The following is a 27,054-nucleotide window of genomic DNA, read 5'->3' as shown; positions in this document are numbered from 1 at the left end:
CTTTTGCGCAAACCAATCAAAATACACTTATTGTGATTTTTTTTTACCAAAAATATGTAGCAGAATACAAATTGGCCTAAAAGGAAGAAAGATTTTAATTTTTGAATTTTTTTTTTTTGGGGGGGGGGGATTGTTATATAGCAGATTGTGAAAAATATTGTTTTTTTTTTTTCAGAATTTTTTTGTTTATAGCGCAAAAAAAGGTGATCAAATACTGCCAAAAGAAAGCTCTATTTGTGGGGGAAAAAAAACATCAATTTTTTTTCAGTACAGCGTCGTGCAATTTCCCGTTAAAATAACGCAGTGCCGAATTGCAAAAAATGGCCTGGTTTTAAGGGTGCAAATCCTTCTGGTCCAGGACTGGTTAAAGGATCTAATGAAAACATTACACTGCAGAAAATCAAATGTTCTGCATATACAGTTCAATCCCTTGTCATGGGAGCTATTAGTAGGTTTTAATGTTAAAGGACTATTCATCTTGAATGTTGTAAATAAACACAGAGAGAAATAAACCAAACTATGAGCTTTGGAAAATCACAATTCCTTTAATTATTTTGCTGTTGGCCCCACAGGCTGTGCCATTACACCTCTAGTCTTAAGCTGGTTATACATGGATTGAAATTCAGCCAGTTCACTAACCAGCTAAACAAAATAAGGGGGGATATTACATGTAGATTGATTGAGGCTTCACCTCCCTGTTATTCTAAAACACAGGGACACATTCACCCACACCATGGTATTGCCAAAAAAAATAGAGATTTGATTTCAAATATGTATTTTTATGACCATTTTAAAACAGTTTACTGATAGTAATGATTTATTTTTACTCCAAAGCTTTTTTTTTGAACATGTGATGTAACAGCAGCAGAGGAGTAGAAGCTCCACCTTCTAATGTTTCCCTGCCGGCAGGCTGGGAAAGATCTGGGCCATGTGACACCTGTATATTGATTAGGAAAAAATAATTTAGATTTTTTTTTTTTAATTAAAATAATTACAGTGAAATCATTCACATACAGAAATAGAAGGGATAATGTAAATTAAAGCAGAGCTCCACACAAAAGTGGAACTTCCACTTATCTGTCTCCCCCCCCCTCCCCTCCAGTGCCACATATGGCACCTTCGGGGGTGGGGAGCAGGTACCTCTTTTTGACAGGTACCCTGTCCCCACTTCCGTCGCACCTGGCAGGGATGAGGTACGTCAGATGTTCAGCCCCCTCCTCCCTCTGCTTACAGGCCAGTAACTGAGCACAGTGCACTGAGCACAGCGTGCTTCGCGCATGCGCAGTAGGGGTCCAACCATGAAGCCTCAAGGCTTCACTGCTGGGTTCTCTTACCGGCAAAGGCCGCGGCAGCATCCGACAGCTGATGGAAACATTGGCTGCCTTGCCAACATTGCTGAACTCCAGGACAGGTAAGTGTCCTAATATTAAAAGTCAGCAGCTACAGTATGTGTAGCTGCTGAGTTTTAATTTTTGGAGGGGGGGGGGAGGCCAGAACACCACTTTAAAGAGCGTTTATTATCACTTTAAAATCACTCTTGGAGAGACCCCAAAAAGATCAGATATGAGATTCATCTTTTTTTAGAATTAAATTTTTTGGGGTACAAAACAATAGTATACTGACAGCCAAATGCTATAAAAACACAGCACTACTGTACATGAATGGCCTACAAGGAATGCAGCCACAGAAACGCACCTACCTGTACAAATTCTACAATGTGCTGCAAGCAACCTGCAACTCTCTGCAATCAGCACTGCAGCAGTTTCCTAGTGGGCCCTCACTGCTGCCAGCATAGAAAATCCATTCCAGGGACATTTGGCTCTCAGCGCAATCCACAAACTTATTGGACAAACTCAAGAAATATTAGAGAGGAAGCTCAGCCAAACTGATATTTGACCCATGGGTGCAAACTGGAGGGCTGAATCCCCACATAACCACTTCTGTTCACCTGGGACTTGTGAGAATTACCAGATTGGACGGAGTTCACATCTTTCCAACATCTTTTCTGCAATTGGATTTTACAGCGGCTGTATTAGGAGTATCACTTCTTTTGCTGCAATCCTCATATAGGATTAAAGGGGAAATTAAGACTTGCCCAGGTCCCTAGTCTAGCTCTGGTCCTATTTTTACTTTGTCTCCAAACTCTGGGGCAACAATGTATCTCTGAGAGATCTGTGGGGATCTGGCTGATTCTTTTCCCACACAACTGGGCTGTGATCCATGCAGAAGTGTTTATAAATACATAAACAGGGATCAATGTATCAATGTGGATCTTGTTGACAAAAAAACGATTAAAAAAAAACACACAAAAGAGTATTCCTCAGGTGAGCGGAGAGTACAGATCCCCCCAGGGATACATGAAGATCAGAATTTTATTTAAAATTATTTACCAAAAACTCATGCCAAGATGATGATTTGCAATGACATGAATCTATCATTCACACATCACAGGGACAGTGATCATCAGCACTGCAAATAATAATAATAATAATAATAATAATAATAATAACAATAACAACAACAACAATAATAATAATAATAGTAATAATAGTAATAATAGTAATAATACTACTACTTATAATACTAATAATAATAATAATAATAACAATAATAATAAAACAAGAACTTTAAAAACAAAAAATCAGGACAACCCTGAATACCAGAAATTGTCCTTTGAAATAAGAGGTAGGCAGTCTATACAAGGCATTGTCCCTGGAAAATAAAGGCAGGCAGTCTATACCAGGCATGGTCCCTGGAAATCAGACACAGCCCATACAAGAAGCTGTCCCCCGGAAATCAGAGAGCTTATACACTAAGGTGTCCCTGGAAATGCAGACAGCCCATATAAAACACTGTCCTTGGAAATGCAGAAAGCCCATATAAAACACCATCCCTGGAAATGCAGACAGCCCATACAAGACACTGTCGGAAATGCAGACAGCACATTTAACACACTGTCCCTGGAAATGCAGACAGCACATTTAACACACTGTCCCTGGAAATGCAGACAGCCCATACAACACACTAGCCCTAGAAATGCAGACAGCCCATACAAGACACTGTCACTAGAAATTCAGACAGGCATATAAAACACTGTCCTTGGAAATACAAACTGTCCATATGAGACACTGTTCCTGGAAATCAGGAGCAGACATCCCATAAAAAAACACTGTCCATGGAAATGCAGACAGCCTATATAAGTCACTGTCCCTGGAAATCAGGAGATGACAGTCTATAAAGGATTTGTCCCTGGAAATGAGGAGCAGATGGCCCATACAAAAAAAAAAAAACAAATGGCACTGCAAATTATAGACAGGCAGCCCATACAAGACATTAAACCCTAGAATCTCAGGCAGCCCATATAAGACACTATCCCTGGAAATGCAGACACTCTATAAAAGACATTGTCCCTGGAAAAGCAAACAGCTTACATAAGACTTTGTCCCTGGAAAATAAAGGCAGTCAGTCCATACAAGACATTGTCCCTGGAAATGCACCCATGCTGCAGCTTGTGCCAGAGTGCAGTAATGAGTATTGGAGCTCCCAACACTCTGGCATATTATCAGGATAGGAATCTCTGCACTCCGGCATATTATCAGAATGGGGCTCCCTACACTCCGGCCTATTATCAGTATGGGGGCTCCCTGCACTCCGGCCTATTATCAGTATGGGGCTCCCTACACTCCGGCCTATTATCAGTATGGGGCTCCCTGCACTCCGGCATATTATCAGTATGGGGCTCCCTGCACTCCGGCATATTATCAGGATGGGGCTCCCTGCACTCCGGCCTATTATCAGGATGGGGCTCCCTGCACTCCAGCATATTATCAGGATGGAGCTCCCTGCACTCCAGCCCATTATCAGTATGGGGCTCCCTGCACTCCAGCATATTATCAGGATGGAGCTCCCTGCACTCCAGCATATTATCAGGATGGAGTTCCCTGCACTCTGATATATTTTTAGGATAGGGCTCCCTGCACTCCAGCATATTATCAGGATGGGGCTCCCTGCACTCCGGCATATTATCAGGATGGGGCTCCCTGCACTCCAGCATATTATCAGGATGGAGTTCCCTGCACTCTGATATATTTTTAGGATAGGGCTCCCTGCACTCCAGCATATTATCAGGATGGGGCTCCCTGCACTCCGGCATATTATCAGGATGGAGCTCCCTGCACTCTGTTATATTTTTAGGATGGAGCTCCCTGCAATACGGTATATTATCAGGATGGGGCTCCCTGCACTCCAGTAAATTATCAGGATGGAGCTTCCTGCACTCCGGCATATTATCAGGATGGAGCTCCCTGCACTCCAGCATATTATCAGGATGGAGCTCCTTGCACTCCGGTATATTATCAAATGGGGCTCCCTGCACTCTGGCATCTTATCAGGATGGGGCTCCCTGCACTCTGGCATATTATCAGGATTGAGCTCCCTGCACTCCGGTATATTATCAGAATGGGGCTCCCTGCTCTCTGGCATATTATCAGGATGGGGCTCCCTGCACTCTGGCATATTATTAGGATGGAGCTCCCTGCACTCCAGCATATTATCAGGATGGAGCTCCCTGCACTCCGGTATATTATCCGAATGGGGCTCCCTGCACTCTGGCATATTATCAGGATGGGGCTCCCTGCACTCCGGCATATTATTAGGATGGGGCTCACTGCACTCCGGTATATTATCACAATGGGGCTCCCTGCACTCCGGCATATTATCAGCATGGGGCTCCCTGCACTCTGGCCTATTATCAGGATGGGGCTCCCTGCACTCTGGCATATTATCAGGATGGGGCTCCCTGCACTCCCGCATATTATCAGGATGGAGCTCCCTGCACACCAGCATATTATCAGGATGGAGCTCCCTGCACTCTGATATATTATCAGAATGGGGCTCCCTGCACTCCAGCATATTATCAGGATGGGGCTCCCTGCACTCCGGCCTATTTTCATGATGGGGCTCCCTGCCCTCCGACATATTATCAGTATGGGGCTCCCTGCACTCCAGCAAATTATCAGGATAGGGCTCCCTGCACTCTGGCATATTATCAGTTTGGGGCTCCCTGCACTCTGGCATTTGGCAATTTGGACTCCCTGCACTCCAGCATATTATCAGGATAGGAATCTCTGCACTCTGGCATATTATCAGTTTGGGGCTCCTTGCACTCTGGCATATTATCAGGATAGGACTCCCTGCACTCCGGCATATTGGCAGGATAGGACTCCCTGCACTCTGACATTTTATCAGGATAGGACTCCATGCACTCCAGCATATTGACAGGATATGACTCCCTGCACTCCGGCATATTGGCAGGATAGGACTCCCTGCACTCCGGCATATTGGCAGGATAGGACTCCCTGCACTCCAGCATAGTATCGGGATAAGACTCCCTGCACTCCGACATAGTATCGGGATAGGACTCCCTGCACTTCGGCATAGTATCGGGATAAGACTCCCTGCACTCCAGCATAGTATCAGGATAAGACTCCCTGCACTCCAGCATAGTATCGGGATAAGACTCCCTGCACTCCAGCATAGTATCGGGATAGGACTCCCTGCACTCCGGCATATTGGCAGGATAGGACTCCCTGCACTCCAGCATAGTATCGGGATAAGACTCCCTGCACTCCAGCATAGTATCGGGATAAGACTCCCTGCACTCCAGCATAGTATCGGGATAAGACTCCCTGCACTCCAGCATAGTATCGGGATAAGACTCCCTGCACTCCAGCATAGTATCGGGATAGGACTCCCTGCACTCCGGCATATTGGCAGGATAGGACTCCCTGCACTCCGGCATATTGGCAGGATAGGACTCCCTGCACTCCAGCATAGTATCGGGATAAGACTCCCTGCACTCCAGCATAGTATCGGGATAAGACTCCCTGCACTCCAGCATAGTATCGGGATAAGACTCCCTGCACTCCGGCATAGTATCGGGATAAGACTCCCTGCACTCCGGCATAGTATCGGGATTGGGTCCCTCTTACCTCTCGAAGAAGAGTCGGATCATGAAGATGCAGACCGCCAGAGGGATGGCCAGATAGAGGTCCTCAGCCTGGGGGAAAGTCGCCTCGTCCGTGTTCTTGAGATCCGCCCAGGTGACATTGTGCGGCAGCCAGAACCGCTCATTCCAGAACCAGAGCAGGACACCTGAGGCCATATTGATGATGAGTCGCTGTGATGCTGATGCTGCGCCTCCTCCTCCTCCTCTCTACCTGCTGCAGCCGATGGATGTGTGATGGTGGGGAGGAACAATGCCGACACTTGTCTCTGGGAAGGAGCTGAGACTAATGAGCACTGCCTCTATTCTTCCTTCCAGCCTTCCTTGTCATGGAAGGGGCGGACTCTGCACACACACAGCTGCCAGCCCTGCGAGCATGCCTTTCATTGGGCTGAACCTGGTGTCCTTTATTGGGCGATGCTGCATCCAGTCTATGGACAGCTGTAGAGGAGCCGCTGCCTGCGAGCTGCGAGCATAGGAGAGGTCACAGGAGTTTAGCTTGCAGATTAAAGATGACTTTCCGGTCTAGAAAGCTTCTTCAAAGGCTGCAGAGAGGTGTGCAGGACAATATATTAACATGGAAGAACCCTTCAAATAACTTTCAAGCTGCATTCACACTTGTGTAACACACAAACGCACAAAATCGCATGATCGCATGTTGCGCTTGCAATGCGATTCGTTGTTAATGGCACCCTGGATGGAGCCAGCATGATGCACAGATTTGCACATAGCTAAAAAATGCACAAAGCCCTAAAAGATACTTGAGGTTCTAATAAAAGGGCTATCCTATGCACAAAGCTCAATAATGTGCAAATGCGCCAAGCGCCACATTGTTTTATTGGGGGCTCAGGTCTCAGCGAACACCTGCGAGTAATTTTAATAACAATAAATAGATATACTTATAACATTTGTAATTATGTTTATGTATAACTATAATATATTTAGTGTATTTATAATATTAGTAAAAAATAAGCTGCGCTATATGTTGAACCATCAACTGAAATAGTCCATAAAAAGTCCAATAACAAAGAGAGTTGTGAAGACTTGTGCAGGTACCCCTTACCAAATGGTTGAAATAGAGAAGCCAAGTGATGAGTATTCAATTATCCTCGTGAATGTGGCAAACTATTCACCCAATGACGTTGGGGCTTCTCAGCAGGGGGCATTAAAATAAAAGAAAATGGACACCATAGTGTAAATCCAACTTAAATGAGGTTATGCACCAGAACTAATAATAATCAAGCTCTGTTCAGGTAACACTTACCAGAAATACGATAAATTAAGGACGAACTGTAAAAGGAGACTCCAGATACGCCTCAGATGTTGGGGATCGAGGGACCTCGTGATGTCAGTATGGAACTCCAGCAATAAATCTCGTGGGGGGAGAATCAGTGCATAAGGGGGAATAAGACACCAAACACCAAAAAACTCCGTAGGTACCCCTTACCGGATGCTAAAGGGAGCAAGCAGAGGAGTGTAAGGGGTGTCAATCCAATGAAGATGACTGTTTACCAGATGGATATCTTCATTGGATTGACACCCCTTACACTCCTCTGCTTGCTCCCTTTAGCATCCGGTAAGGGGTACCTACGGAGTTTTTTGGTGTTTGGTGTCTTATTCCCCCTTATGCACTGATTCTCCCCCCACGAGATTTATTGTGTGCACATCACTTGGGTGTCTTTTTGTTTGTTTTTTGGTTTTACGCTATGGCGTTTGCCTCGTTTTATTTTTCATAAATTCCACTTACACGTTGCTGGAGTTCCATACTGACATCACGAGGTCCCTCGATCCCCAACATCTGAGGCGTATCTGGAGTCTCCTTTTACAGTTCGTCCTTAATTTATCGTATTTCTGGTAAGCGTTACCTGAACAGGGCTTGATTATTATTAGTTCTGGTGCATAACCTCATTTAAGTTGGATTTACACTATGGTGTCCATTTTCTTTTATTTTAATGCCCCCTGCTGAGAAGCCCCAACGTCATTGGGTGAATAGTTTGCCACATTCACGAGGATAATTGAATACTCATCACTTGGCTTCTCTATTTCAACCATTTGGTAAGGGGTACCTGCACAAGTCTTCACAACTCTCTTTGTTATTGGACTTTTTATGGACTATTTCAGTTGATGGTTCAACATATAGCGCAGCTTATTTTTTACTATTTATTTTGGGGTGTCTGTCGCACTTGAAGTTGCTGCTTATTTTTGTTTTGAATTAGCGCAGTTGTTTTTTTAATTTACCTTGTATTTATAATATATTCTAGCATTTATAATGATAATAATTACAGTATATTAGAGTGGACAGTAAGTTGATAAATAAGTATAATAAAAGAAAAAGGAAAGTGGTGTACTGATCATATTTGACACTCAAAGCAAAATAATTCTCAGTAATAATAATGAAATGAAGCAAATGATAATAATGGCCAGAAAAGAAATGCAGACAGTAAAAATTGTAGTGTTCCGTTACATTGGTGGTTAGTGGGAGAAGGACCTTCAATAGATTGGTGGCCAGTGAGGAAGGACCCTCTTTAAATTAGTGATTAATGGCAGAAGGACCCTCTTTTTGGTGGAAAAGTGCCCCATTGTATTGATGGTAATTGGAAGAAGGACCCTCTCTACATTGTAGTGTTCCGTTACATTGGTGGTTAGTGGGAGAAGGACCTTCAATACATTGGTGGCCAGTGAGGAAGGACCCTCTTTAAATTAGTGATTAATGGGAGAAGGACCCTCTTTGTTGGTGGAAAAGTGCCCCATTGTATTGATGGTAATTGGAAGAAGGACCCTTTTTACATTGGTGTCAGTGGTAGCAGAAAACCTCTACACTGGTGGTCAGTGGGAGAAGGACCCTCTTTGTCTAGTGGTCAGTGGGAGAAAAACTCTTTTTACATTGGCAGTCAGAGGGAGGAGGCCCCATAACATTGGCGGTCAGTGGCAGAAGAGCCCTCTTTGACTGGTGGTCAGTGAGAGAAGAACCCTTTTTACATTGGCAGTCAGTGGGAGAAGGCCTCATTAAATTGGTGGTCAGTGGGTGAAGGACCATCTTTGGTGGTCAGTGGGAGAATAACCCTTTTTTACATTGGCAGTCAGAGGGAGCAAGCCCCATTACATTGGTGGTCAGTGGGAGAAGAACCGTTTTTGACTGGTGGTCAGTGGGAGAAGAACCCTCTTTAACTGGTGTTCAGTGGGAGATAAAATCTCTTTACATTGGCAGTCAGTGGGAGAAGGCCCCATTACATTGGTGGTCAGTCAGAGAAGTACCCTCTTTGACTGGTGGTCAGTGAGAGAAGGACCCGCTTTACATTGGCAGCCAGTGGGAGAAGGCCCCCATTACATTGATGGTCAGTGGGAAACAGACCCTCTTTGACTGGTGGTCAGTGGAATAAGAACCCCTTTTTGACTGGTAATCAGTAGGAGAAGAACCTTCTTTGATGGGTGGTCAGTTACCTCTTACATTGTCACTCAGGGGAAGAAGGACCCTTTTTATATTGGTGGTCAGTGGGAGAAGGACCCTCTTTACATTGGTGGTCAGTGGGAGAAGAACTCTCTTCAGAATGGAAGTCAGTGGGAGAAGAACCTTCTTACACTAGTGGTCAGTGAGAGAAGGACCCTCTTTACATTGGCAGCCAGTTGGAGAAGGCCCCCATTACATTGATGGTCAGTGGGAAACAGACCCTCTTTGACTGGTGGTCAGTGGAATAAGAACCCCTTTTTGACTGGTAATCAGTAGAAGAACCTTCTTTGATGGGTGGTCAGTTACCTCTTACATTGTCACTCAGGGGAAGAAGGACCCTTTTTATATTGGTGGTCAGTGAGAGAAGGACCCTCTTTACATTGGTAGTCAGAGGGAGAAGGCCCATTACATTGGTGGTTGGTAGGAGAAGGATCTTTTTTGACTGGTGGTCAGTGAGAGAAGAAACCTCTTTGATGGGTGGTCAGTTACCCCTTGCATTGGTGGTCAGGGGAAGAAGGACCCTTTTTACATTGGTGGTCAGTGAGAGAAGGACTCTCTCGCATTGGGGCGTCAGTGGGAAATGGGCCTTCCTTTTTTTGGTGGCTATTAGGGAAGGATCCTACATTGGAGGCCAGTGAAAAAAGGATACTTTTACATTGGTGTGGGAGAAGAATCCTCTTACACTGGTAGTCAATTGGCGCAACACTCTCTTATAATAGGGGTCAGTGGGAGAAGGCTTCTCTTTGTCTGGTGGTCAGTGAGAGAATGAACCTTTTACACTGGTGGTCAGTGAGAGAAAGAACCTTTTACATACACAGGTGGTCAGTTGGAGAAGGACCCTCTTTGGCTGGTGGTCTGTGGGGGAAGAAACCTTTTACACTGATGGTCAGTGGGAGAAGGACCTTTTTTTACATTGTGGCTAGTGGAAGAAGGACCCTCTCTGACTTGTGGTTAGTGGGAGAAGAAACCTCTTTGAGCGGTGGTCAGTTACCCCTTGCGTTGATAATCAGTGGAAGAAGGACCCTCTTTACATTACTTCAGTGGGGGAATGACCCCCTTACATTGAGAAGTCAGTGGGAAAAGGACCTTCTCCACATAACTTCAGAGAGATGGTATATAGGGGTACTGATGAGAGGGTTACCATTTTCCCCACCCAGCCACTCATTGGGTGATGTGCGTCTTCAGTGTGTGAACTCTCAAATAGTAGCTTACTGCTTGATGTGGGTTAGCTCTGAGGAAAGGGGTCTGTCCCCTGAAACGTGTAAAATTTTCCACGTGTGGCCGTAGAGTCACCCGTCTCACCAGTTGGAGCATTGTATATGGCAAGCTTGATTTATTTTCCACTTTGTGAACACTGTTATGTGCTTTCGATAAATTATTTTTGTGGTAATGCACTAGGCGTTTGTGCCCTCTTGTGTATATCTTTGCAGTGCTTGGAAGGACTACCCAGCCTGAGGAGGGCTGCATCGCTGAAACCATTGCTTATCATAGTCCTGTTGTTTTGGGAAGTCCTGGGATTGAGCGCTGGATGGTGTTTTTGGTTTGTCTGGGGATCTCTACAGGCTCTACAAGTTGCCTTGGAGCAGTGTCTCTCCTCACAGCTTTGCATTGCAATTTTTTATGTCAGGCAGTATTTATGCAGTGTTTTTTCAAACGCAATTTTGTTTTAAAAATTACACTTTTTAAAATTGTAATGCAAAAAACACAATACATATGAAACCCAATTTTTTGTTAAAGTATAAAAGATAATGTTAAATAGATAAAAAAAAAAAAAAAACACTTTAAAATTGTACACACCTGAGCAGCGTTGACAAACAACGTAAATTTTACTATCCATAGGTGACTCTTTAGAAGCCTTAACAGGTTGCCACTTTGGATTTACAGAGGAGGTCTGGTGCTAGAATTACTTTCCTTGATCTGACATTTGGGGTGATACCTCACACACAGGGCCAAAGAGTACTATCGCCTTTTCACACGAGTATGTGTGGGGACACTTTAAAAAAAAAATGTAAATATTTATTTATCTTTATTTATTTTTACACTGTCTCTTTAATTTTTTTATCACTTTTATTGCTGTCACAAGGAATATAAACATAGCAGGTGATGCTGTTACTTGCCAAGAGGAAGGCAGATGTGCTGTCATTGAGATAACGTGGTGTGGAGTGAGAGCTGCTGCTGACAGGACCCCCCCACACTTACACCCCCCGAGACTGAGAGGTGGCGGCGGTGGCTGGTTACACGGGGGGCCAAGAAGCGGATCGCAAGAGGCAGTGGCGGCAGGTGACCAGGGGACCAGGAGCGGCGGCAGGCAACCTGGGGATCAAGTGCGGTGGAAGTGACAGCGGGACTGAGAGAACAAGAGGTGACTGGCTGACCAGGGCGGTGGGTAAGTGAAATTGCAGAGCAGGGGAGTGTGGGATTGTGACAGGCAAAGGCGGCGGGAGCAGAGAAGCAGGCTGACTGAGGGAGAAGAATCCACTGACAAGCCCTGCAAGTGTCAGTGAGCAGGAGCACAGAGACACAAACTAGTAAAAAAGACTGAGACTGTGACTGTGACTACGACTGTGACTGTGACTGTGAAGACTGACTGTGTGTAGTGGGGACGCTGGCTGTAAAGGGTGTACTATTGTATCTGAGTATTGTGAGTACCTGAGTAGTGTGAGTTCCTGTGTAGTGTGAGCATCTGAGTATTGTGTGTACAGGCGGTCCCCAGGTTACAAACAAGATAGGGACTGTAGGTTTGTTCTTAAGTCGAATTTGTTTGTAAGTCGGAACAGATAAATTTTTTAAGTGTAGCTCCAGCCAAAAGAATAATTTTCAAGCTTTTTGGATAGCATAGGGAAGGGTTAACACCCATGTACCATTTGTTTTGCTGTCTGTACCCCTGCTCAGAAGATTTCACCTCACTTTCTGTCCCTACGACAACTGGATTTTAAAAATGTTGGGTTGTTGTGGAAACAAGGATTGGTGATAAAGCTTTAGTGGAGACACCTTTTTCCCATGAGAACTCTTACTGGGGTGAATTTCCCTTCCTAGGGCTAGATTTCTCCTCACTTCCTGTTGTCTCTTCCTGTTTAAAGGAAGGAGTCGTTTGTAAGTCGGATGTTTATGACTCGGGACCGCCTGTACCTGAGTAGTGTGAGTACCTGAGTATCTTGAGTATCTGAGTAATGTGAGCACCTGAATAAGAGGAGTACCTGAGTAGTGTGAGTATCTGAGTATCTTGAGTATCTGAGTAATGTGAGCACCTGAGTAAGAGGAGTACCTGAGTATTGTGAGTATCTGAGTATTGTATCTGATTGTTGCGAGTACCTGAGTGTTGCCAGTACCTGAGTGTTGCAAGTACCTGAGTGGAGTGACTGTGTAGTGTTGAATACTGCTGAGTAACTGTGTGTGACTGAGTAGTAACTGTGTGCTGAGAAATTTGAGTCAGGAAGCTAGTAAACAGCTAATCGGACAGAATTAAATTCCCAATTCCCATTAAATTAGTGGGTACAATGCCCGGCGTGTGTGGAGATGTCCCCGATCATCAGATCGAGGGCGAATGCAGTTGCGCAAAATGTAAGCACATTGCTTCCCTAGAAGCTCAGGTCCTGAATCTAGGGAAGCAACTGGCAACACTGAGAAGAATCTCCATACTTAAGGAGAGCTGGGAATGTACCTGGCAGGCGCTAGCGGGGGCCAGCACAGAGGAGGGTGGAGATACAAGGGTGCAGGCACCAGAGCAGAGTAGTTGGGTTACAGGAAGGGTAGAGGGGAAAGAGTCAAGGAGGCCGGTCCTGGGCTGGAACATCCCAATAAATACACCGTTGCATGATGTTGGGGAAACCAGTCAGGGACCAGCATTGCTGGAGAAGAGCGACGCCCCTAGCTGCCAAGGAAGAACTCCTCCAATGAGGGCGGGAGCAAGGCTAAGGAAAGATAGGTTCTGGTGGTAGGGGACTCAATTATTAGAAGGACAAAGAGGACATTCTGTCAAAAAGACCGTAAGCACCAAACTGTTTGTTGTTTACCTGGTGCTCGGGTTTAGCACATCACGGATCTGGTGGACAGATTATTGGGTGGAGCTGGGGAGGATCCAGCTGTCATGGTACACATGGGTACCAATGATAAAATTAGAGGGAGAGTCCTAAAAAATGATTCCAGGGACTTAGGAGCTAAATTAAGGAAAAGGAGCTCCAAGGTAATATTCTCAGAAATACTAGCTGTACCTCGAGCCATGTCAGAGAGGCAGCAGGAGATTAGGGAAGTTAACAAGTGGCTGAATAGCTGGTGTAGTAAGGAGGGGTTCAGGTTCCTGGAGAACTGGGCCACCCTCTCTGTCGGATATTTTAGTAGGGATGGACTCCACCTAAATGGGGAGGGTGCAGCCATACTGGGAGAAAAGATGGCCTAAAAGTTAGAGGGGCTTTAAAAATAGGTAATGAGGGGGAGGGTCCAGATGTATAATTAGCCAGCAGGGAGCAAGGTTCAGCGGGCAATATTGGGGGCATTAGTCGTAGGGTGACAAGAGATCCAAAACCCAAGGTAGGTAGGCTGACAAATCGAAAGTTCAGCCTCATAATATCTAACGAGGATATAGTATGCAACCAGACAAAATGATGAGGTTTGTACGCCAATGCTAGAAGTCTGGCCAACAAGATGGGAGAACTGGAACTGCTAATGTATGAAGAGGATTTCGATTTTGTGGGAATTTCGGAGACTTGGTTTGACAGCTCTCATGAATGGCTGTCAACCATTCAGGGGTATTCCCTTTATCGCAGAGATAGAGAGGGTAAAAAAGGGGGAGGGGTATGCCTGTATAACAAGAACAATGTGCAAGCGAATATGAGGAAGGATATCACAAATGGAGCTTGGGAGGAGGTAGAATTCCTATGGGTAGAGCTTCAAAGGGAAGGTACTATGGGGAAAGTAATATTGGGCATATACTATAGGCCCCCTAACCAGAGGGAGGTGGGGGAGGCGGATCACAGCTTGGAATAGCAGCAAGGATGGGAAATGTCATTATAATGGGGGATTTCAATTATATTTCAATGGGGGATTTTCAATTATATTAAGATATACGGTAGACTGGGCAGAAGGAACCGCGCATTCATCTAAGGCTCGCCATTCCTAAATGTTTTGCAGGAAAATTTCATGGGTCAGATGGTGAATGCACTAACAAGAAACAATGCGTTACTAGACCTACTGATTACTAACAATACAGACCTGATCATGGATGTAGAAATACGGGCCAACTTAAGAAACAGTGACCATAGGTCAATTAGTTTCAGTATAAATCATAGAAATAGGAAACACGAGGGTAATACAAGGGTACTGAATTTCAAAAGAGCCAACTTCCCTAAACTGCGCTCTGTATTAGATGATATAAAATGGGATAAAATCCTAGGAACAAAGAACACGGAGGAAAAATAGGAGTGCTTAATGAACATACTAAATAAAGGTATTGGCCAAGGCTTTGCAATGGGGAATAAGTTTAAAAGAGCTAAAGTAAACCCTGGGTGGCTAAATTTCAACATAAAAATGCATATAAAAACTAAAGAAAAGGCCTTCAAGAAATACAAGATTGAGGGGTCATTGACAGCATTCCAACATTACAAAGAATGCAATAAGAGATGTAAAAGCGCAATCAATAAAATAGAACAGAAAAGGCACATAGTGGAAGAGAGTAAAAAAAAAAAAAAAAAAATTCTTTATAGTATAAGAAAGTGAGGCCAGAACACATTGGCCCCATAAAGGACGACGAAGGGAATCTGGCTACAAAGGACAGAGAGAAGGCGAAGGTGCTAAATAAATTCTTCTCCTCAGTCTTTACAAAAGAATTTGGGGGGGGGGGATAAAGTAGCCTAGACTGTAATGTTAAAGTTAATAACATGTCACAGGAAGCACCCTCATGGATAACAGAAGACAGAGCTAGACTTGAAAAAACGTAACATAAATAGGTCACCGGGACCAGATGGCTTACACCCAAGGGTCCCTAAAAAACTCAGCCAGGTGATAGCCAGACCATTGTTCCTAATTTTTATGGATAGTCTACTGACAGTAGTGGTAACAGCTGATTGGAAAAAAGGCAACGTGGCACCAATATTTAAAAAAGGGCCGAGATATATCCCTGGGAACTACAGGCCAGTTAGCCTAACATCAATAGTCTATAAGATATTGGAGGGGATAATAAGGGACTATATACAGTACAAGACTATAGTATTGAAAATGGTATCATTAGTAGTAATCAGCATGTATTCATGAAAAATTGCTCTTGCCAGACCAATCCATTAACCCTCTATGAAGAAGGGCCATTTCTCATAACTCCCATCCCCCCCCCCCCCCATACACCCATACACACACAGGCACACGCACGCAAAAGGCTACACATTATTACTGCACGTAGTTTTCCTAAAGCTGATCTTTCCCTCACTACTGACTTGTTCTGCACTGCACCTTCTTGTAGAGGGGACCATGCTGGTAAAGGAGTAGGTCTTTGCTTCCTCATGTTATGAATTCCCCCTTCTCCCAGTACATACTCCCTGTGGAAATCCCCCTCCCAGCAGAAATCTTTAGTCCCCATCCGCCAGCACAAACCCCCCCCCCCCCCCCCCCAACAGTGCTGCCTCTATCCCTCAAATTTTTGCCTCTGAGTACACATTCTCCACCCCCACTCCAAATTCCCCCACCCAGCACAAATCTCTACTCCCCTAATGTGATCTCCCTGCACAAATCCTCCCCAATCCCCTTCTACCACAAGTTCCATAACCCCTCTACCATATCGCCTCTTTTAGCACCCCCCCCCCCATTCCCCCTCCTATCACAAATCCTCTTCACCCATTACCTTCCCAACACAAATCCCCCTAAATCACCACTCCGAGTACAACCCCCCCCCCCCAAAAAATGTTCCCTCATGGAACAACTCTTACCCCCTGTCACCTCCAAATTCCCCCTTCCCAACACAAATTCTCCTCCCCCATGTGGCACTCCTCCACCTCACATGATATCACAGTGCCCAGGGCAGCCACCCCTCCTGCCTACCCCTTGTACCAGCCCTGCTTGCAATGCAGAGCCTCATGTACAGCTTACTATCTGACAAAGAGAACTGTAAGCAAGCACAGTAATAATATCACCAAATCTCATGAGAATAAAAATCAGGGGTAGCAGTGCTTTAGATGATCTCAAACATCAGACATAAAGCAATTGGGCTAAGAATGTGAGTACCTAGGCACACTCACATACCAAATGCACTACTATATTTCAAGAGGAATTCAGGGCAAAAGGTAGATTTTTCAGAGTACTATTTGGAAAACATAACATTTCTAAATGCTTTCTATAACATTTTATATTCTTTTCTCTTTGAGTTTAGGTTCACTTTATTGGAGGTCCCATATATGCCTTGTTAGTCTACCATGATGTATGCCAATAGTGGTTCTTGCACAATTCAAGATGTAACATAATTCTTTTTCATATAAAAATGTAGATAACATGTTATACAGGATACAGAGTAGGAACTGCTTAGAAAATAGCATCTATTGTGAAGGAACTAGAAATAATAGTTGTGTATTCGTGTAGAGAGTGTAATCCCAAATGTTTTACTGGGAAAAAAATCCCAGAGGTGACCTCTTGCTTATTCACGCTTTTGTTATTCAAAATCATTTACTGACTGAGGCATGAATTTAATATGTATGAAAAGAGAATGTAACATATTTCAGATTAATAACTGCAGATATTTGGAATGACAAAGGGACAGCTTGCTGCACGGCTCCATTGATAATTAAGGATATTACATTCTCTAGCTCTGGTACCTAAGCTATGAAAGTTAAAAACCCTGCGCTATCTAAATAAAACCCTCCCAAAAAAAACAAAATGCAGCAGCTGTAAAAGTGAAACATCCCCAATGTGTTGTCCAGTATAATTGATTAAATGTGCCCCAGTGCTACATACATACATACATACTAAATAGTCAACTATCTCAAAAAGCTATATAATGCCTATATAATATACCAATAACAAAAAAAAATATTACACCTATAAGTGATGTGATAATAGTGCCAACAATTTACAATCAATAAGTGAAATCCAAACAATAAATAAGTCCTTTCAATAATACTTTGTCTTCAGTTGCCCCAAATCTTTCACTATGAATATGGTATATAAATGGAAGCTCACAAGAAAATATTGACCCCTTATAGGTAAGTAAGGTAAAAATAACTCTACCAACCGGGTCCAGAGCAAGGAGAATGATCATATATACACTATATTGGCAAAAATATTGGAACACCTGTCTGTACATGTACCTAAACTTTAATGGCATCCCAGTCTTAGTCCGTAGGGTTCAATATTAAGCTGGCCCAGCCTTTGCAGCTCTAAGAGCTTCAACTCTTCTAGGAAAGCCGTCCACAAGGTTTAGGAGTGTGTCTATGGGAATGTTTGACCGTTCTTCCAGAAGCGTATTTGTGAGGTCAGGCACTGATTTTGGACAAGAAGGCCTAACTCGCAGACTCCACTCTAAATCATCTCAAAGGTGTTCTATTGAGTGGAGGTCAGTCAAGTTCCTCTTCCTCTTTCTTTGTAGGAACAGTTTGGGGATGACCCCTTCCTGTTCCGACATGACTGCGCACCAGTGCACAAAGCAAGGTTCATAAAGACATGGATGGGCAAGTTTGGGGTGGAGGAACTGGACTCAACTTGTCTCAAACTGATAGAACACCTTTGGAAGGAATTAGGGCAGAGAGTGTGAACCAGGCCTTCTTGTCCAACATCAACAATTGGGCCAACTCAACATTGAACCCTACGGACTAAGGCTGGGATGCCATTAAAGTTCATGTGTGTGTAAAAGCAGGCTTCCCAATACTTTTGACAATATAGTGTATTTCTTCACTGAATGAGTTCAATCCAAAGTCATGTACAGATGCAGTTTGATCCACTCCTCAGCTCAGAAACAAGTTACACTATGGAGCTTTTTCTTTTAACTTGTTTTTGAGCACTGCATCTGTATATGACTGTGGATTGAACCCTTTCAGTGAAGAAATATATGCGATCAATATTTTCTGGTGAGCTTCCATCTATATACATATTCACAGGAATCACAGTGGAGGATTTGGGGTGATTGAAGAAAGAGTATAATTGAAAGGACTTATTTATTATTTAAACTTCACTTACTGATTGTTGGCACTATTATCGCATCACTTTATAGATGTAATACATTTTTTTTGTTATATTATATAATGTTTTAGGACTATTTAGTATGTATGTAGCATTGGGGCAAATTTAGTCAATAATATTGAAACCTAAGCGGGATTACATGGTTAGATCTTCATTTGAACATTCATAGAAAAACAGTCAGAACATTCTTTCTTGGCCTAGAGCAGGGATCCTCAAACTACGAGCCTCCAGCTCTTGCGGAAATATACGTCCCATGAGGCATTGTAAAACTCTGACATTTACAGACATGACTAGGCATGATGGGAATTGTAGTTTCTGAACAACTGGAGGGCCATAGTTTGAAAACCCCTGGCCTAGAGTAAACTCATTTTATGCCAAAGTCCTTACAATTTCTTTCAGATCTGAATGGAATCCCAGACATATTAAAAAGGTTTCATTGCAGAATGTATGATTTTTCTGAATAAAAACCACATTCACAGTTCTGCTTGAAAACAAACCTCAGTTTTACCCCCACTAACCATTAAAAAATCAAACGAATATTCAAAAAAAAAAACATTTTCAAACTAATTTGTGCATGGCCAACTCAAACATCATGGGGGTGTGGCATAAACCAACCAATTGTACTTTACAAGTGGCACATGTAGGGTTTACTTACCCAGCAACATATTCAATGGTGTCAGGTGCTTTGGTTTGTCCCAAGCAGCAGCATCTATGATGAAATCTTCAAAGTCTGCATGTAGCAACCTTAAAGTCTATGTTAAAGCCAGCTCTTTTTGTCATAAAAATTTGAAATAGAGAGTAACCTCTGGGTGGGAAGTAACCTCTTAGACATATTTCATTTTAAAATCACTCCTAACATCAGGAATAGTGCTGAGCATGGATGTGTTCAGACACAAGTCCAAACTCATTTGAGCTATCCTGCCAGGAAGCTGTCAAAGCCCACAGCTAATCATAGGCAGCGGAGGCATTCCTTGCTCCAGAGCTGCATGTCTGCAAGGGGAATACAAAGAATGCAGTGGGACAAAGAATGCCTCTGCTGCCTTTGATTGGCTGTCGGCTTTGACAACCTTTTGGCAGGATAACTCAGGATGGTTGAACACAACTTTGCTCATCACATCAGGAACCACCAGGTGTCTTCTATGATCTTTGTTAGCAAAAAAGTTTCTTTGTGCACCTCTTATCATGGCTTCACTTTCTTACTACGTACTACCTACTTCACTTTCCGGACTTTGGACCTTAGCCCTGCCAACCCCCATTGAATATGTAGGCAGGTGCAGCCTACTGTCTCCACTGCACACAGTGCTTTTCTGCAGCTACACCACAGTTGGAGAGGAAGTCAGGAGGAACATGGTTCCTCTATGACAGGGGTAGGCAACCTTTTAGAGATTGAGATTTACCTGGACAACATGGAGAAAATCAAAAGATCCCTGGGTAAGGGGGGGAAACGTCCTTAAGAAAAAAAAGAAAAAAAACTATCAAGCCCCCGATAAAAGCACAGCATAGTGTCCTGTGCCCCCACTCACAGTCATGTCCTCTGCTGCCCTTCACCTCATCTCTCCCACTGAAGTGTCTTCTGCCCCTCTGACCCCCCCCCCACCATACAATGGTGTCTTCTTCCTCCACATGCCAGTGTCCCGTCCACTTCACATAACCACCACCATCGTAGTGCCCTTTGCTCCCCCCCCCCCATAGCAGTGTCTTCTCCCCCATTTACATCATATTCCACCCCCACTGTAGTTACCTGTGCCCCCCCATATCAGTGTCTGATGCCCTCTGCCCCCCTTCACATCACCCCTCCATGTAATGTCCTCTGCCCCTCCAAACCAGTATTATATATGTCCCCTTCACACTACCACCGACTGTAGTTTTCACTGTCCCCCAGTGTAGGTAGCAGTCTCTTACCTTACATTGGTGTACACAGTGCAGCAGAGCAGAGAGTGAGAGGTGTCCAAGTACTGGATGGAGCGTGGGAGTGGGAGTTAACTTTTTACATGAACAAACTGGTGATCAGTTTATGGACCCCACTTCCTAACAACCAATCATGTGCTAATTAATGTGAATAGGTAACCTTGGCAGCTCCGGCCCTCCATCCAGTACTGCGATATAACCCGCTCGCCACTCTGAAGTGGGGGGGGGTGGCTATGAAAGCTGAGGTGGAAGGATCAGCAATGCAAGGCCGTGTTCCTGATCTTCCTGTCCCCTGCCAGCGGTCAGCTGGTAGATCGGAAATGAGGGCTTGCCGGCCCCGCTCTATGGTTTCCTGGGTCACTGGGGAAGCGATCTGATTGGGTGCTGCTGCCCAATGTGACTCTGGCAGCCATCTTGGGTCAGCCAGAGCTTTATTTAAGGCCCTCGCTCCGAGGTTTGCTGCGAGTTGCAAGTTGGTAGAGTAGGAATCCACCTGTTAGGGACAGTACTAGCATTAGGGAAAGTTTCCTGATGAGGATGGAAAGTGTAGGGTCACCTCTCTTCTGGACTCCTTCCTGATTGTGCATGAGGTGGCCACGCCGCATTCTGCCTTTCTCTTAACAGACGCTGTCAGTCTGGCTGAAATCTGCCTTTCAAGTTGCTGAAAACCGTGAGCGCACCCAGCTGGGTAGCCTTCCCACCGGGTTTGTTGTAAACTGTTACTGTATCACTTTAGTACAAGTTTATACCACACTTGGCTCTGTGAAATATTGTCGCCACACACATTGCAGCCCACCTACAAATGAAAACACCATTACTGGCCACTGTGACACTTTAATGGGACAGAGGTGTTGGCTGGCCAAGCCTTCAATAATCAAGAGAAATCAGAGTCAAAGAGACATGCAAAGTGAGACTTTTCTCAGTGACTGACAGTCGCTGCTCTCTGCTTTGAATCAGTTATCAGTGCTAGAGCTGATGTGGGACAGCTGTGATATCACACTGATGCTACAGCATAGAGGTAAGCATGGGTGATTATTTTTTTGCAAACCCCAAGCTCCTTTTTAAAGGCCCTTTTCACACGTGTGGTCTGTTGTTTTACCCCACTGCATGTGCAGCGTAGTGTACCTGCGGGTTTCATGCAGGTCACCTGCACTTTGTCATAGACTGCATTGGGCAGTTTTGGTGCATTTTCTGAAAGCACATTAAAGTCCTGCATGCAAGAAAAGCGCACCAGCACAAAACCCACGGGTACACTGTGCTGCACATGCGGTGCAGGAAAACTGCAACACGTCAGTGTAAAAGCGCTCAAAAGCTTATGTTTTATGCATTGCTGTATTTTAGTAAGGTGCAGTAAAACAGGCCCTAGCCATTACAAATAGAGATAGTTAAACTGGGACACATAAGTGTTCCTTGTGATTTTTTGCCTATTCACACCTATGGATTCTTCTTTGATGCGTTTTCCTCAAATGGAATCAATTTGGCACACAACAGAATGTTATGATGGACGTTGATGTGCACTATGACGCAAGTTGATATTCCACACAAAGCATACTGCATTGCATATTAAAAACTTACAACAGCACACAATTTAAGTATTTAATGCAACGGGGAAAAACACATTGATGTGAATAGGCAGGCACTTTATATTTGTTGTAAAGGAACAATATCAGAACCGCAAAGAAACTCCTGGCCTGAAGCTGAGCTTTAACTTTATTACAATTAGTCTGCAAAGATTTTCTAATTAAATATGCATTGAATGTACAATATTATGACAGCGTATCTTTCACAATCAGATGAACAACGTTTTGTCTATTGACTTTTGATTAAACAAAGTAAAACTCCAATTAAGGTAAGAAAATAATTCCCTACTGGGGAAACTATATACTGTACATTGTGAGAGTTTTAGCAAATGTCAACGAAAATCCTTACCCAATTCTCTCTCCAGATAAAATGAAATTATCAGTCCCTGAGCTCCAATGTACATGCAGGTACATTACCAAGACTGAAGTTTTAATGCAGTAAATCTGAGGACAGAGAGCTTGATTTACTAAGTGAATATTCATATAGCTTACTAAAGAAACTGTATTCACTTTGAATACCAAATCATATGCAAGGAAAATTAAAGAAGAAGAATTTGATGCTCGCACATCAATAGGTATTCAAATCGAAGTCCATTTCAGATTTATTTACTAAGCACAGTTTCTTCAAAGTAAATCAACCCCAGTGGGTGGGATGTATTATCCTATTCAGGAGGCTGTCTGAAATTGAGCATCAGGTTCTCTGCAGAGTTCTGGCATTTATCCAAATAGCTGAACACTGGGTAAGGATTCTGGGAAATCCCTTCTATAAATGTTATTGGTTTTGAAAATGATATTTGGTTTCAGATTGAGATAGAAAAGTGTTTTTTATTAAAACGGCATGTGCAATAATTATAAGTGCTGTAGCATCTTTAAGAGAATTGGAAATTTTCTTAAAGGGAACCTGTGCTCAGACTTTGCTAACTAAAGCCCCGTACACACGAGTAAAAATTTGTCCGGGAAATTTCGCCCGACGACCGATCTGCCGATTTTCGGCTTGTTAGTATGGTGCTTCCGACAAGCGACTCCGACTTTTCGGCCGAAAAAATCCTGGTGTGCAGACTATAAAATTTTTGTCGACCGTAAAAACACGTCCGATTTTCGTCTCATTAGTACAGATTTCGATGGGGAAAAATCTTATGAGCAAGACTAGGCATGCTCAGAGATGAAAGAACACAAAGAAAGCAAACCAACACATGACATCACTTCTGAAGTAGAATTCTGTGGTGCGGAAAATTCGTGTGCAGTCTAGAGCACATTCCAACCAACAGACACCACTCTGGACAAAAGACAGACGACCGGTCGGCGGAAATTCGTTGCGTGTGTACGAGGCTTAAAGTATTTTCACATTCAGAACAAGCAGTAAATATGCTTTAAAACAAGGACTCATTCACCTCCTTAGCTACAGGAGTCGTTAAACTGTCTCTCTAGGCAAAACTTTTTTTTGGTTTTAGATTGAGTGGGGAAGGGTTGAATCTTCTGTCAAGTTTTTTTTACTACTCATGTCCCCAATGGGGAATTAACCATTTTATTTCTACTAGTGACCATTGTCACTGAGAGGAAAAGTAAGGGGAAATTCAAATTCTAGAGTTGTTCCCAAAACAAAGGTAAGTGAAAATCCTCCGATGGGGACATTTGTTTTGGATACAACTAAAGAGGGAATTGCCTTCACTTTGGAGGATTCCCTCTAACTTTCTGTTTCTTCTCTGGGACAGCAAGTGATGTCCTCAATAGTATACAGACAGTAAAAAAATAGTTTGGTCGGAGCTTTCACCCCTCTAAAACTAAAAAAAAAAAAAAAAAAAAAAAAGTGTTGGCTATACACACACTTAATATAGAACTAAAGGCAAAGATTTTTTTTTTTTTTCATTTTGGATAGAGTAAGGGTTTTTTTTTTTTTTTTGCCATCTGCATTGGGTGTTTGTCCCTGGACCTGTCCAACTGTAGCCAGCCATAGACTTTGACAGGAAAGGAGAAACTGCACGATGACGTCACAAAGCTAAGAAAATTGTATTCAGAGATTCAAGCAGCACAACTCATCCCAGCCTGGCGTGCACACTGTCCCTTTCTCTCTCTAGGTATGATCTCTAGAAAGGGATGAGCTCAGTTGCTTGTGTAGCAAAATTTCCAGGCATTGGGCCTGATGTTGGTCTGCAATTGTTACCGGTAACACTTCCAATACCTTGAAGTTGACAACCCAAGTGTGAGAGCTGAGACAATGACCATTCCGGCATCTTTGGTACACTTGGGACACTTTGTAGAAAAGATGCCTGTTAGCGCTGTCCGGACGCCAACTGAATGCCGACCAACGCTTCCTGGCGCTTGAAATACTATTCTGCTGAAAGTGTTGAAACTTCGTCTTTAACTCCTTGGTTAACTCAGAAGATCCAGGACTGTAATAATCCTTGACTCTTGACACTCTGTCTAGCTCAAAAGTCCTGCATATGATTCCCTCCAGCCCTTCACTGACTGAGGTAGCTTCTCATAACTGCTTGTGCTGCGGCAACTCCTAACACTGCACACTTGACTCTTCAGGGCCTAACCGCTGGCGTCCCCTCTACACTTCCAGGGTCCTCTCACTAGGCAACACCCTTAACACTTCAGGGTCCTTTCATTAAGCAACCCCCTTGACACTTGCCAGCTCCAGGATCACTGGGACCTTCACCGGAGTGGTCCCCTCTATGCTAGGCAAACCCCCAGGGGCAGTTCACAGTACTCACGACCTTGGAAGGCTTTCCTGGAACTGAACCCCTCTCTCTCCATTGGTCCTCGGCACACCGGAACCTCTCTGCAGCTCAGCTCAGCTCTCCCTTCTGGATTCTCATGCAGCCACCCGAGACACCCGATCCTTTTGACAGGAGGGGAGACAGCCGTACTCTCCCTCCTGGAACTCTGCTTCCTGCCAAAGATGCTGCGTCATGCATTCCCATCAAACTTATACCCACTCCCAGAATCCTCTGTGGCAGAATCTGCCTTCTGGGGTAGATACAGGCCTGAATGGGCCACTGATTGGGTTTCCTCCACTGCCCAATGAGAATCCTCTCATGGAGCCAGTGGGGAGACTCCCCTCTCAGCAGCCACACCTGGGAGACATGACAGTCCGGCTGAAAATCATTGCCCTGCTGTTAGGCAGCGAAAGTCCATTATGCTTTTACCTAGCACCTACCTTGTAGGATGCTACACTTGAAAGGCTGAATAAAAGCTACTGAGCTGAATGACATCATACTTCACAACGCAAGCAGCCATGGATGGCTTGTTTTACAGTAAATCCACTGCTTGTTAGAAATATGCAAATACTTTAATGTTCATAGTCTGGTCTCAGGTGTTTTTTTTTTTTACAGACGATAGACAACAAAGAGTGTGCAAAATCTCTGACCATAAAAGTCGCAATCACAAAGCAAACAATAAAGTGATACAAATAAACCAAAAGTGGAAAAATAAGGGCATATTTAAATTCAATATAAATCAAGCACTGATATAATAGAAATAAAATTCCACTCCTAAAGGGATACACAAAGCTTCACTAGGGGCCAATATAAACAATCTTGTGTGAAAATGAAGGTCCACTCCTAAAAGACTATTTCAGGGCTCCACTAGGGGACCAGTGTAGAATCTTGTGTGAAAATAAAATAGCACAGTTCTAGGTGTTTTAGTGCCGGTTCACACTAGGGCGACCTGTGAGGCGACCTGGTCGCCTCACAGGTCGCCTCCCATAGGGAAGCTGCGGACCCGTTCTAATAGGAGCGACACAAGTCGCTCCGACCTAGAAAAAGGGTCCGGAGCTTCTTTGGGGCGACCCGGAGGCGACCGCCATAGACTTCAATGTTATGAAGTCCATGGCGGCCGCTCCGAGGTCGCGGCGCGCTGCTCGCACCGCGACCTCCGAAGTAGCGTCACTGCAGTGTGAACCGGCGCTTAGTCCCAACCACCTTGGACATAGATATATGAGTTCCCTTATTGGATAACCAGAATCCCCAGATCATAAGAGATCATTAGCGTAGGATACATCAAATATGAATCACATCAGAGTATGGTAACATCCTCTATGCCAACCGGGTCTTCCGCAGGCTCATTTAACTCCAATGGAAGAACTGAGAGCTTCACCCTGTTAAGAAATCTGAAAAGCCATTTCCCTAGTTGTGTCAGAGCCTCTGAGGACCTTCCAGCAATGTTTGAAGGATAGGTAATGAAAAAGGCACTCGTCTTTCCATACCCAGCTTTAGCCAAACCAATGATGCCACAACCTTGGTGGTTTTATTTATTGATGCTAATATTATTTGTATCACTTTATTGTTTGCTTTCATTGTGATGTTTAGCCCCCGTTCACACTGGGGCGACCTGTCAGGCGACCTGGTCGCCTGACAGGTCGCCGTAGGTCACCTTCCATAGAGAAGCTGCGGACCCGTTCTAATAGGAGCGACACAAGTCGCTCCGACTTAGAAAAAGGGTCTGGAGCTTCTTTGGGGCGACCCGGAGCGACCTGCATAGACTTCAATGTTATGAAGTCCGTGCCGGCCGCTCCGAGGTCGCGGTGCGAGCAGCGCGCCGCGACCTATGAGGTCGCCCGGCAAAGTAGCGTCGCCCCAGTGTGAACGGGGCCTTATGGTCAGAGGTTTTGCGCACTCTTTTTGTTTATTATTTTGCTTTTTTTCCTGTTTCCAGAACATAGTATGCAGCATTACCTTCTAGCACTGAGCGCATAATTATTTGGTGATTTATTTGTGGCATTTTATGCATAACCTGAACTGTAAAGGCTGTGCCCAAAAAAAAAAGCAGACTGAGAGCAAATAACTAATCACCAGTATTGCCTGTGGTCTCCCTGCAGCTGATCTTTTCCCCATCACTGACTTATCGTGCCTTATTCTATACTGTGCCTATATGTGGAGGTGGCCATCTTGGTGGAGGCAGGGCTTTCCTTCCTTATATCAGAGCTACTCCCCAGTGATTGGTGTTATAATGACTGGTAG

At 44.2% G+C, this 27,054-nt stretch overlaps 1 protein-coding gene across 2 annotated transcripts in view; it reads right to left on the bottom strand.

The window, feature by feature from the left end:
• CERS6 (ceramide synthase 6) overlaps positions 1-6,415 on the bottom strand; it is a 320,898-nt gene extending 314,483 nt beyond the window's left edge. Inside the window, exon 1 of one of the 2 annotated variants that reach the window (XM_082260318.1) lies at positions 5,991-6,415. In XM_082260318.1, coding sequence (XP_082116444.1) covers positions 5,991-6,163 — 173 coding nt within the window. In that variant the 5' untranslated portion in view covers positions 6,164-6,415. The remainder of the gene's footprint in view (positions 1-5,990) is intronic. The other variant, XM_082260317.1, reaches the window with a different exon arrangement.
• Between the last annotated feature and the right edge of the window lie 20,639 nt (positions 6,416-27,054).

Source organism: Pelophylax lessonae (assembly GCF_965119305.1).
Source record: "Pelophylax lessonae genome assembly, chromosome: 6".
Lineage (NCBI taxonomy): Eukaryota > Metazoa > Chordata > Amphibia > Anura > Ranidae > Pelophylax > Pelophylax lessonae.
The sequence above is the reverse complement of the archived record's forward strand: the minus strand, read 5'-3'. Positions and strand labels throughout refer to the sequence as shown.